This window comes from Silurus aristotelis (genome assembly GCF_946808225.1).
Source record: "Silurus aristotelis genome assembly, chromosome: 1".
Lineage (NCBI taxonomy): Eukaryota > Metazoa > Chordata > Actinopteri > Siluriformes > Siluridae > Silurus > Silurus aristotelis.
Window position 1 is genome coordinate 37,908,055 of NC_139574.1, and position 13,423 is coordinate 37,921,477.

General features: G+C 41.5%; 3 protein-coding genes across 8 annotated transcripts in view; 2 read left to right on the forward strand and 1 right to left on the reverse strand.

The window, feature by feature from the left end:
• The window catches only part of LOC310723807 (uncharacterized protein), a 544,801-nt gene that overhangs the window by 80,812 nt on the left and 450,566 nt on the right, over window positions 1-13,423 (reverse strand). The gene's annotated exons all lie outside the window — the stretch shown is intronic.
• Window positions 1-13,423, forward strand: part of LOC310724396 (uncharacterized protein) — a 142,148-nt gene that overhangs the window by 59,323 nt on the left and 69,402 nt on the right. The gene's annotated exons all lie outside the window — the stretch shown is intronic.
• On the forward strand, window positions 4,705-8,887 carry LOC310724536 (uncharacterized protein). 3 transcript variants are annotated; one of them, XM_083538731.1, is made up of 2 exons: window positions 4,705-5,630; window positions 8,802-8,887. In XM_083538731.1, the coding sequence occupies exon 1, from the start codon at window positions 4,731-4,733 to the stop codon at window positions 5,625-5,627; it is 897 nt and encodes a 298-aa protein (XP_083394857.1). In that variant the 5' UTR covers window positions 4,705-4,730; the 3' UTR covers window positions 5,628-5,630; window positions 8,802-8,887. The 3 variants fall into 3 exon arrangements, with proteins under 3 accessions (XP_083394857.1, XP_083394858.1, XP_083394859.1); XM_083538732.1 differs by lacking the exon at window positions 8,802-8,887 and having other exon boundaries at window positions 4,705-5,437; window positions 5,540-6,086; XM_083538733.1 differs by lacking the exon at window positions 8,802-8,887 and having other exon boundaries at window positions 4,705-5,363; window positions 5,540-6,086.

Here is a 13,423-nt window from a genome sequence, read left to right on the forward strand (position 1 = left end):
CACACACACACACATACACACACACACACACACACACATACACACACAGAATTCACATTGTCTTCTAATTCCAGATGCAGATGTTTTTTTTTTTTTTTTTAAGTGGTATTTTTTGCAGTTGACAAGAGCTTTTCACAAACACATAATCTACACTTAACCATTATTCCCTTCTCCTTTTCCTCCACTATTTCAAAATAATAAGAATACTTCCATCACAGTAATGTAATGCCCTGGCCTGCCATCACAGCTTCTGACCAGCTTCTGTCCCGCTGTCAGGCACGAGCAAACGAAGCGAGAGCCAAATGAAAAACAACGGTATTTAATGAAGCACAACACGTAGAGAACACACTCATAGAGTCCAACAGGAAACAATAACGGACGCTTGTGAGTTAAGAGTGAAGGGCTTAAGTAGGCAGGCGGTTAATGAGACCCAGGTGTGCCGCCTTAGTAAGCCGATGATGAGCTCCGGACGGGCGGGGCGCGCACAGGCGAGGAAGCAGGGAGCTCCCTGACACCACCCCCTCCCCCAGGGACGGCACCAGACGTCCTAACCCGGCGACGAGGTTGACCCCTCGGCCGAGGTGCCGGGCGGCGCGGGTGCAAAGCATGGAACTTCAGACACAGAGCTTCAGTAGCGACACATGAAATGTGGGGTGTATGCGGTACCTCGGCGGCAGTTCCAGCCGGTAGGTCACGTCGTTGACCCAATCCAAGACCTTGAAGGGCCCCACGAACCGGGGGTTCAGCTTACGGCAGGGCAGTTTCATTCGCAGGTCCCAGGTGGACAACCACACCTGGTCCCCGGGACGGAAAGGCGGGGCGTCGATCCGCCGGGCGTCCGCATGTCGGCGGGTGTTGCGGATGGCCCGGCGCAGCTGGGTGTGTGCGGACTCCCAAACCCAGCTGCTCTCTCGAAACCAGAAGTCTACGGCAGGCACGTCACACGGCTCGTCCGACCAGGGGAACAGGGCTGGCTGGAAACCTAGAACACACTGAAACGGAGTGAGACCAGTGGAGTCCTGACGGAGCGAGTTTTGGGCGTATTCCGCCCACGGCAGGAACCGACACCACTCCTCTTGGTCCTGGCTGCAGTAGGTTCTCAGGTAGCGGCTGAGCTCCTGAATCTTCCGTTCCGCTTGGCCGTTGGACTGCGGGTGGTACCCCGATGTTAGGTGCACCGAGACTCCCAGGTACCTGAAGTAAGCCCTCCAGACTCGGGACGTGAACTGAGGTCCCCTGTCCGAGATGATCTCCTCGGAAGTCCGAAGTTCCGAAAGACGTGGTGAAATAGGGCCTCCCCTGTCTCGAGGGCGGTGACCCTCAGACCGGGGCAGATCCGTCACGAAGTCGATCCCCAGGTGAGACCAGTGCTGGGTGCCCCGCAGCCAGGCGTTGAGAGAGCCCGATAGATTTCTGGATGAAGCTCTCCAATCCCACTGAATCTTCCAGATATGCCATTGCCTGTCTCAGCTCTGTATTTAATCCCAGCCGATACACACCGAGCAGTTGGATCCTCTGAACAACACGCTAAAATTCAGGATTCACAGGTAAAATGTGGGAACTTTTGCCACATTTCAGGCTTCACACATAAAGATATAAAACTGTAATTTTTTGTGAAGAATCAACAACAAGTGGGATACAATCATGAAGTGGAACGAAATTTATTGGATGTCTCAAACTTTAAAAAAAAAATAAAAAACTGAAAAATTGGGCGTGCAAAATTATTCAGCCCCTTTACTTTCAGTGCAGCAAACTCTCTTCAGAAGTTCAGTGAGGATCTCTGAATGATCCAATGTTGACCTAAATGACTAATGATGATAAATAGAATCCACCTGTGTGTAATCAAGTCTCCGTATAAATGCACCTGCACTGTGATAGTCTCAGAGGTCCGTTTAAAGTGCAGAGAGCATCATGAAGAACAAGGAACACACCAGGCAGGTCCGAGATACTGTTGTGGCGAAGTTTAAAGCCGGATTTGGATACAAAAAGATTTCCCAAGCTTTAAACATCCCAAGGAGCACTGTGCAAGCGATAATATTGAAATGGAAGGAGTATCAGACCACTGCAAATCTACCAAGACCTGGCCGTCCCTCCAAACTTTCAGCTCATACAAGGAGAAGACTGATCAGAGATGCAGCTAAGAAGCCCATGATCACTCTGGATGAACTGCAGAGATCTACAGCTGAGGTGGGAGACTCTGTCCATAGGACAACAATCAGTCGTATACTGCACAAATCTGGCCTTTATGGAAGAGTGGCAAGAAGAAAGCCATTACTTAAAGATATCCATAAAAAGTGTCGTTTAAAGTTTGCCACAAGCCACCTGGGAGACACACCAAACATGTGGAAGAAGGTGCTCTGGTCAGATGAAACCAAAATCGAACTTTTTGGCAACAATGCAAAATGTTATGTTTGGCGTAAAAGCAACACAGCTCATCACCCTGAACACACCATCCCCACTGTCAAACATGGTGGTGGCAGCATCATGGTTTGGGCCTGCTTTTCTTCAGCAGGGACAGGGAAGATGGTTAAAATTGATGGGAAGATGGATGGAGCCAAATACAGGACCATTCTGGAAGAAAACCTGATGGAGTCTGCAAAAGACCTGAGACTGGGACGGAAATTTGTCTTCCAACAAGACAAGGATCCAAAAAATAAAGCAAAATCTACAATGGAATGGTTTACAAATAAACATATCCAGGTGTTAGAATGGCCAAGTCAAAGTCCAGACCTGAATCCAATCGAGAATCTGTGGAAAGAACTGAAAACTGCTGTTCACAAATGCTCTCCATCCAACCTCAATGAGCTCGAGCTGTTTTGCAAGGAGGAATGGGCAAAGATTTCAGTCTCTCGATGTGCAAAACTGATAGAGACATACCCCAAGCGACTTACAGCTGTAATCACAGCAAAAGGTGGCGCTACAAAGTATTAACTTAAGGGGGCTGAATAATTTTGCACGCCCAATTTTTTATTTGTTAAAAAAGTTTGAAATATGCAATAAATTTCGTTCCACTTAATGATTGTGTCCCACTTGTTGTTGATTCTTCACAAAAAATTACAGTTTTATATCTTTATTTTTGAAGCCTGAAATGTGGCAAAAGGTCGCAAAGTTCAAGGGGACCGAATACTTTCGCAAGGCACTGTATATGTTAAGGTAATTTTGTATTATTTATATTATTAGCCTTTAACGACTCTGTGCATATGTTTTTAAAAAAATGACCATGTTACTTTATGTACAATTATACTAATTGTGTTCACGTATTGCAAACACTTTATTAGGAACATAAGAACACCTATATATTCATATACACTGTGTGTGTGTGTGTGTGTGTGTGTGTGTGTGTGTGTGTGTGTGTGTGTGTGTTGCTGACTTTTTTTTTTTTTTTTTTTTTTACAAGATTTGTACAAAGAATTCATTCTCATCACTTTCATTATTTTAGATCAAACATGTGCCCTACTACTATCAGGCAAAATACAATGTCCTAGTAGGAAAAAACACAAAAAACAAAGTGTCTGAAAACTTATGACCACCAGGCTGAAATAGTCCACACAGAAACAAAACAGAGTAAGAACAGGAGCTTTGAGGGTTGGGATTTGGACTGTAGTTTATGTTACAGTCTGCTACACTGACTCAGGACTACAGTTTGTATCTGATCATCACTTCACCTCAACATCATTTAGCTGTAATAAATGGACATTCAGTGAAACCCAGATGAGGACGGGTTCCCTCTTGAGTCTGGTTCCTCTCAAGGTTCCTTCCTTATGCCGTCTCGGGGAGTTTTTCCTCGCCACAGTCGCCACCGGCTTGTTCATCAGAGACAAACTTACTCATAAAGAACATCATATTTATTTTTATCACCACATTATCTGTTTAAAGCTGCTTTGAGACAATATTCATTGTTAAAAGCGCAATACAAATAAAAATGAATAAAAAATCTGGTTTTGTTGAAATAACAGGTTAACAGATAACTGGATTTTACCCTCAACTGCTCAGGTGTAAGTTGCTTTGGATAAGGTGGTCTGCTAAATGCTGTAAATGTAAGTGGACATTGTAAGAGCCCAATCCTCTCAGCACCGGTCCCTTACGGTCCCTCCTGCAGGTGGTAAACCCACGGGAAGGCGGCCCCACGTCTCTCCGACATCACGGTCCTTGATTTATTTTTCTCGTAAGGGTCCCCTGGAGCATAGAGGGTTAAGGGCCTTGCTCAAGGGCCCAAGAGTGGCAGCTTGGCGATACCGGAGCGATTTAAAAGCAATACAATAAAATAAAATAAAAAAACAACCTGCAACCTGCACTTAAAAGCATCAATAGTGCCAACCAACAAAACACTTTTTGGATTCCTTGCACGGGTTCTCCTGGTCTCCTACACCAACGCTGCTCAGATCATCCTGCTAGTTGGTTCGCAAACCGCCATAAAAGAAAAATAAGAAGATGATTTCGGTTAGGTTCATATTGGTGTATCTGTGTATCATATTGGACGTAGCTTCCTGTGACGTAGCTTCCTGTGTTTGACTTGTTTGCCGCGAGTTACGTGTTTGTATCTCTCGGCGTCTTTCAAACAAACTTTGCTATCTATCTATCCGTTTTTCCTCTTTTAATAATCCTTAATTGTTTTTGTCTTCCTGACTTGTGCCTGTAGTTAGTTAACTCGACTATAACTAGTGTTGTTTATATTTATTTTCTCTCACTCACATCTCTGTATAATAAATCTGTTCGTGACGATAAGCACTATGCCGGTTGTTTGTCTGCATTCGAGCACAGGTGAGGACTCGTTCGAGTTGCAAACGGTGGCGTTGGAGATGGAGGCATTGGAGAAACAGATTCGCGAGCTGCATGTAAAGCATGACCGGCTGCGAGAGCGGAAAGCGGCGCTGGAAACATCCCGGGCGGACGCGCACTCATCCCAGGTAAACTCCCAGGTTGAACCTAACGCTCCCAGCACATCAACTCCGCGTGCTTCTATGCCCAGGCCCAGCGCACCTACAACTCCGGCACCGGTGCAACATGGACCCTGGATGCGACCGCGGCGGAAGAGACAAGCCAAGCCCCGATCGAGGACGTCTCCACCTCCACCACCGGCCTTCGAGATCTCGACCGAGAACCGCTTCGTCCCCCTCCGCGAGACGGAACGCGACACTGTTATTCTCGGAGATTCCATCGTCCGGCATGTCCGCGCTACCCGAGCTAAAGGTAAGGTGCACACTCGCTGTTTTCCTGGTGCTCGTGTTCTGGATGTCGCTGCGCAGGTACCCGCGATCCTGAACGAGAACTTCGGAGCGGTTGTTCTCCATGCCGGATCAAACGACACCAGGCTGCGGCAAACGGAGATCTTAAAGAGGGACTTCAGGATCCTGGTGGAGACGGTACGCAGCACATCACCCACAACGAGGATCATTGTGTCAGGACCTCTTCCCACTTACCAGCGAGGGGCTGAGAAGTTTAGTAGACTTTTAGCTCTAAATGAATGGTTACAGTCATGGTGTCGAGAACATAAACTTCTCTTTGTTAATAACTGGAACTGTTTCTGGGAGCGTCCTAGGTTCTTCCGCCCTGATGGCCTGCACCCCAGCAGAGTTGGAGCAGCAGTGCTATCAGATAACATCTCTAGGATACTACACACCATCTGACTGGTAAGACATCAAGAAATCTTCAACTATAAGAACACGCATACTACAGACCAAATAGTTACAAGTTCACACACAGCCCAGTTTATAGAAACCATATCTATTCCTCGGGTAGTAAAACCAAGAATTACATACACAAGATCCAGAAATAATCTTATTGCAGTTAAAACTGAAAAATGCCAGATAAACAAACACAACAAAGTTCTAAAGTTCGGTCTTTTAAACATTAGATCACTTGCACCCAAAGCACTGATTGTAAATGAGATGATCATAGAGAATAATCTCGATGCACTCTGTCTCACTGAGACCTGGATTAAACCAGGTGATTATATGGGTCTAAACGAGTCGACACCGTCAGGATATGTTTATAAGCATGAGCCCCGTCAGACTGGTCGTGGGGGGGGTGTAGGAACCATTTATAGTGCTTCTCTTAATGTTAGTCAGAGATTAGGATTCAGCTTTAAATCATTTGAAGTGCTCGTTCTTAAAATTGCACTTTCAGAGATGCATAGAAAACTCGCTCTGGTCACCGTGTACAGACCCCCAGGACCCTACGCTGATTTTCTTCATGAGTTTGCTTGTTTTCTCTCAGACCTCCTGATCAGCTTTGATAAAGTGCTGCTTGTAGGAGATTTTAATATTCATGTAGATGATGAAAACGATGCCCTAGGATTATCATTTGTCGATTTACTAAACTCTTTTGGAGTTAAACAAAACGTCACCAGACCAACCCACCGTTTTAACCACACACTAGACTTAATAATATCCCACGGAGCAGACGTCACTGATATAAATATTTTACCTCAGAATGATGACATCACAGACCATTATCTCCTACTGTACACACTACCGGTAGAGCAGATTAACCGTGTTTCACCACGGTATCGACTTGGTAGGACTATTATTCCAACCACTAAGGACAGATTCATAAATAACCTGCCTGATTTATCTCAGTTTCACATTAAACCCATAAATGCTGATCATCTTGATGAGATGGCGAACAACATAGACCTTATCCTCACTAGCACTTTAGACACTGTTGCCCCCATCCGGTTAAAAAAGGTTCGAGAACAAGCACCTGCACCTTGGTATAATAGTCATACGCATGCCCTAAAGAGAACAACACGTAATCTGGAGAGAAAATGGAGGAAAACTAAATTGGAGGTATTTAGAATTGCGTATAAAGACAGTATGCTTAGCTACAGACAGGCGCTAAAAGCTGCTAGAGCTAAACACCTGAGCAAACTCATAGAAAATAACAAAAACAATCCCAGGTTCCTTTTCAGTACAGTCGCTAAATTAACAACAAATCAGGGATCTGAAAAATGTGTTCCATCACAGTTTAGTAGTGAAGACTTTATGAATTTCTTCACTGAAAAAATAGATAACATTCGAAAAACAATTGTGGCAGTTCAACCTCTGACAGCATCTCCCGACACAATCGTACTTACAACCCCACAACTACACTGTTTTACATGTATAGGACAGGAAGAGCTGTATGATGCTATTATGAAAGCTAAATCAACAACATGTCAGTTAGATCCAATTCCCACTAAACTACTGAAGGAAGTGTTATATACAGCTGGTGAGCCTCTTTTAAATATTATTAACTCCTCACTATCGTTAGGTCATGTCCCTAAATCCCTCAAGTTAGCAGTTATTAAGCCCCTCATTAAAAAACCTAATCTGGATCCAAACACGCTATCGAATTACAGACCAATTTCAAATCTCCCATTTATGTCTAAGATTTTAGAAAAGATTGTCGCTGCCCAGTTATGTAACCACTTGCAGGAGAACAATATCTTTGAAGAGTTTCAGTCAGGTTTTAGGCCCCATCATAGCACAGAAACTGCTCTAGTTAAAATCACTAATGACCTGCTTTTAGCTTCAGACCAAGGCTACATCTCCCTATTAGTTTTACTAGATCTTAGTGCTGCGTTCGACACTATAGATCATGATCTTCTCCTCGATCGCTTACAGAATTACATCGGTATTCAGGGACAGGCATTAAGCTGGTTTAAATCCTACCTGTCCAATCGTTACCATTTCGTAGATTTAAATGGAGAGCTATCCAGGATAATGCTAGTAAATTATGGCGTGCCACAAGGGTCAGTTCTGGGACCCCTGCTTTTTACAATATACATGCTTCCATTAGGAAATATTATTAGAAGGCATGGAATTAGCTTCCATTGTTATGCTGATGATACCCAGCTATATATTTCATCCAAACCAGGCGATACAGCTCAATTAGCTCGCATAACTGAGTGTGTTGAAGAAATAAGAGATTGGATGACCCATAACTTTCTGCTATTAAATCCTGATAAAACGGAGATTTTGCTCATCGGCCCAAAAAATAGTACACAGAAGCTCCAGCATCTCAGCCTGCATTTAGACGGTTGTTCTGTAACTACTAGTTCAACGGTAAAAGACCTGGGAGTTATTTTAGACAGCAACTTATCTTTTAAAAATCACATCAATCAAGTTACAAAAACAGCCTTCTTTCACCTTAGAAATATTTCTAAGCTAAGAAATATGTTATCTATATCTGATGCAGAGAAGCTCGTCCATGCGTTTATGACCTCTAGAATAGACTACTGTAATGCATTACTAGGTGGATGTCCTGCATCATTAATAAACAAGCTTCAGTTAGTTCAGAATGCCGCAGCAAGAGTTCTTACTAGGTCAAGAAAATACGATCATATAACCCCAATCTTATCGTCCCTACATTGGCTTCCTATTAAGTTTCGAATAGACTACAAACTACTGCTACTCACTTATAAAGCACTAAATGGTTTGGCTCCCATGTATCTATCCAGTCTCTTAACACGCTACAATCCGTCACGCTCCCTGAGATCTCAAAACTCTGGGCTTCTAGTAGTTCCTAGAATAGCAAAGTCCACTAAAGGCGGTAGAGCATTTTCACATTTAGCTCCTAAACTCTGGAATAGTCTTCCTGACAGTGTTCGGGGTTCAGATACACTCTCCCAGTTTAAGTGTAGATTAAAAACATATCTTTTTAGCAAAGCCTACACATAACACACATCACGCACATCACATCACAACCTTGTGCTCCAGAACATCTGATCACATGCACATTATCAACTTGTGCTGTTAATATCATGAACAGCAGCTACGCTAATTCCTCTCCACTGCTTCTCTTTCTCTCCCCATCCCGAGGCTTCCTGAGGTTTGGCCAGCTCCAGTCACGTCCCACCTCGTGAAGATTATGGACCTATGGATGATCATGGAGAAGTAGATGCCGAGTGTTTAAAGGCCCTGGCATGGAGAAGCTGATGCTGGATCTATGATGATCACAAATTGTTCTGTATTGTTGAAAGATTTATGACCAAACTTTTGATGTCACCCATATGAGGATGGGTTCCCCTTTGAGTCTGGTTCCTCTCAAGGTTTCTTCCTCATATCATCTAAGGGAGTTTTTCCTTGCCACTGTCGCCACGGCTGCTCATCAGGGACAAACGCACACCATTCACCTTCACTGTTGTTTTCTGTAAAGCTGCTTTGAGACAATGTCTGTTGTGAAAAGCGCTATACAAATAAACTTGACTTGACTTGACTTGACTAGGTTCCGCGCGTGCGCATACTGACACAAATTAAAAATTGGTGCCGAATTAGCTCCGCCCACAACGGTTTGAATGAGTTTCAGGCTGTTCCTCTGGGAAATGTTTAAGATAATAACGCGCTTTTTCACTACAAGAATCTGAGGATACTACAGAAGACATCAAGCTGACTAAGGGACGTGTTTCAAACATGTGAAGCACATTTTATAGTGACTGCGCATTTATGTTGTTAAATGTAGTTTTGAAGTTAAAACGTGCAGTATTTTGTACAATCACATGATGACAGCTGCAGGCCAAATGTGAATGTGAATAATTTTAACACAATTAGAGAGATCATACAACATGCATGTTAGTTTTTATTTAGTACTGTCCTGGGTAATATATTTTACATAGATGTTTATATATAGTCCATGACACAAAAAAATTGCAGAAATTATTAAAATAACCCCCTTCAAAAGTATGAACAGTGAAATCCCCCTTTTGTAGGATTTGTGTCAGAAAAAAAAAAGTGCTCAAGTTTACCTATTCAGAACAGAAAAGGGACTCGTGAACAACCATCACAAAACAAAAGAATAATCGTAGATCATCTATATAACCATTTATAACCATTCAGACCTTTATAAACCATTTAGGTTCATAAAGGTAGTTATTTTAATAATTTTAGACATGTTTTGACTTGTGGACCATATGGAAACATTGTTGATGTCAAATATCTTAGTCAGGACAATACTAAATATAAAATAACATGCATATTGTATGATCCCTCTTTTGTTAAACTGATTCACATTTTTGCAGGATCTGCCTGGGTCTGTCATTTAGAAGCATGGCTTTTTATATTACCGCTATTGAAATAACAACTCTCTCTCTCTCTCTCTCTCTCTCTCTCTCTCTCTCTCTCTCTCTCTCTCTCTCTCTCTCTCTCTCTCTCTCTCATTCATTTCAGCTGGATGTCCTGACAGTTGCTGCAGTGTTTCTGTTCAAATATTAATACTGTGAATGTGCAGGTTCCTTTTATAAGTACAGAATATACAGCAGAGCTCATTGCTCTACTGTCCAAAAATGTTAAACTGTAATATGTTTGGAAATTTGTCTGTGTATTATGAATTGAGTATATTTTTTAGATTATTGTAATAAATGATATCTGTATTTATACAGTAAATGTCTTTTAATTTACAGAGATTAAATATACAAAAAATTTTCAAATATGTGCTTTCTGGATTTATTTCATCGTTATTGTACATGAGAAAAACTATACTTTTACAGTACATTAATGTAAATAGACAAACCAGTTTTATAAAATAACAAATTAAAACCTTAAATTTATGGTAATTAACCTGACAGTTGGTTGTTTATCTAAGTTATTTGACAGAATTTATCTGTTTTTTTTATAGTTTAAAAAAGTTTTATCAACAGTAATATTCTGTAATTTAAGTACTTTAGACCATAAAGTCTATTCTGTATTTTTACAGTTTTTTGCTAGTAATTTAGCAAAATGGTTATTTCTGTAATTTAACGGATTATCTCTGGAAAACCCTGCTGCCAGTCTTTTTACCATTTTTTTTTTTTTCAGATTTTTTTTTTAACAGTGTATGATGTCATAAAAATTCTAGTATCTCCTTGACAACCACCAAACAAACAGCAGCAAGAAGCAACAGCGATTAGCAGCAACTAAGAAAAATTACAAATTCTCTTCTATCGAACATTTCTTCATACAGGTACCTGGTAAGTCGTCTAAATAATTATGTTAGAATATTGTAGATTATTTAGTAGAAAACTCGAAAAGTAAAAAAATTATTATTTATTGACATTAGCATGGGTAACTAGCCGGCTAGCTAAGCTTAGCTTTTATAGTTTAGCTTTTTATATTAATCCAAAAAATTGACCTAATAATTAGTATAGGTCTTATTAGATACAATGAAGTATCTTAATTTAACCTATTTAGCCCATATTTTAATCAAACTCATGTAACCTGTTTACTCCAAGTATAATTAACATAATATACTAATAAATAGAGTAGAATAGGGTCAGACTGGGACTACAATTTTAATAATCCTTGCAGCCGTGGCATGTTTTATCTGTTGTGGAATTCCTTGCCATTGTTTAGACAGTGTATAAAATTACAGGTGAAGGGTCTTCTACAGAAAACATCTCCACAGATATTGATCAAAACATCTATGTGAATTTGGACGGAGGGATTATGGCCCAAGTCGATGAGAAAAAATGACTGTAACAAACGTTTCCTTATAACTAAAAGCACTAAACCCTTTCTACGCTTTAATTCTGATCCTTTGATAATATCGTATAAATCATGTTGTTGTTGAGTGTATTTTATGCTTTGTGCAGGAACATGGCAGCTGGTGAACATAGGAGGCGTCTGCATCAACGCATTTGTGCGTACATCGAAGCATGTGCTGAGGGGTATCGCTTCAACTTTAACACCTTAAGAGGTCCCTGCAGTGCTTGTTTTGCCTTTCTTTATTGCAATACTTGCCTGTGGTGCATGGAGCGGCCTATCTGTCCTTTAAGTCAATGGAGCCATCGTAAATCCCGTGAATGGTTCAGGTTTCTTCCAGAAAAGGACGAATTCGTTTGGGAAACTGATGAGGACGCGTTCAGACCGGTGATCGACATTCTGCATCACGCTGACATATTCTCCCCAGATGAAATGTGGCTAGATTCCATCCAGAACTCTGTCTATGATCTTCCTGCTGGACTTCAGCTGATCACCCGTTTCTTTCATGTGCGTAGGGTTATTACCCTTGCCCAATCGTTTGGAGCTCCTGCACGCTCGCTGGGTGCTCTGAGAACTCACAGTTTTCTCTTCACGGAATTTGCCATGCAAAGCACCTTTGTAACGTACAACACCATCACCTTCTGTGGATTTGTTCTATGGACAACTGAACCAGCGAAACATCGTGATTGGAATTGTCGTCCTGTCCTTTGTCGCAGATTTCAAAACATCAGAAAAGACTCGATATTATCATCGAGACTCGGCCGTCGTGTGAGGGCTCAGTTTCCGTTGTGGTCTGCACTGCAGTCTCACAGTTCTATATCTACTCCCCTGCCGCACTGGATCAGACGGAGTCTGATTTGCGGCCGGCGCCCAAACATGCTTTTTTTTCCGATGCCAACAAAAAGCAAAAAACTGCTCTGTCATATTTGATCAAACATGTCAAAGTAATACACCATTTAAATCTGTAAATAGTCTACTTTCATTTGTGTATGCTCACTATATAATCAAAACGTTGTTTATTGTTTATTAACATTTATTTTTTTAAATGAATAAAATAATCAGGGTGCGCCGTCTGTCGCCTTTGTCTGCGTGATCTTCGTTTAGAAACACGTCATTAAAAAGCGCTGAAACTCAGCCAATATCTGACACACGGAAATAAAAAATATATCTTTAGACAGCTTAAAGTATGTAGTCGGTGAAATAAAAAAACAGATGTTTCCAATGAATATAAATCATGTGAAACCAAGTAGAAGCACAGACTTTCCACCTAAGGTCATTATGAGCTGCGACCGGATACGCCCCCCCGGACAGTGGCATAAAACAATGCGATTCCACTGAGATTATTACACATTCAGCTGCGTTTGATAGATGACACGCTACACCGGTGAGGAAGCTCTTTAGATGGTTTTGGACAGTGATGAAGAATTTACCTTTTCATCTGAAGAAGATTGCGATTCCGACGAGGAGCGTTTGCATTTCAAAGAGCGAATCGACCCATTCGAGGACTTTCCAGCAAGTTGCTATGATGAGTAAGTTATTAAGTCTTACATTCTAATCATATAAAACTAATATCGTTTGTAGACATCTCTGCCTAGCTTCTGTCAGCATTGCCTTTTAATGTTACAACAAACATCCGCCAATATCTGCTCATTTGTAACATTAACTGTTTGTAATTGTATGCCCTAAATATTGTTGACGTTATATAAAGTTATATTTTAGCCTCAGTTCAGTTTTGGTTAGTCTCATCCTGACAGGCTGTTATGTATTGTTAGCTAGCAGAGATGTTCGCGAATGCTGAGGTGTAAATGCTAGCTAAATTACTGCCTTATGAATGTAAAATTTTTTCCATGATTTGCTCAGCTGTAAATGGTGATAGTGTAAATGTCTGAGATGGATTATGGTCTATGGCCCATCAACAAACATTTATCTGTCCTATTGCCCATCAACAAATAGGCCTATAGGCTATACAATGCATGCTAACAAATATA

Bases quoted from the DNA above. Each gene is read 5' to 3' on its own strand.
- LOC310724536 (XM_083538731.1), top strand. From the start codon at position 4,731: ATGCCGGTTGTTTGTCTGCATTCGAGCACAGGTGAGGACTCGTTCGAG.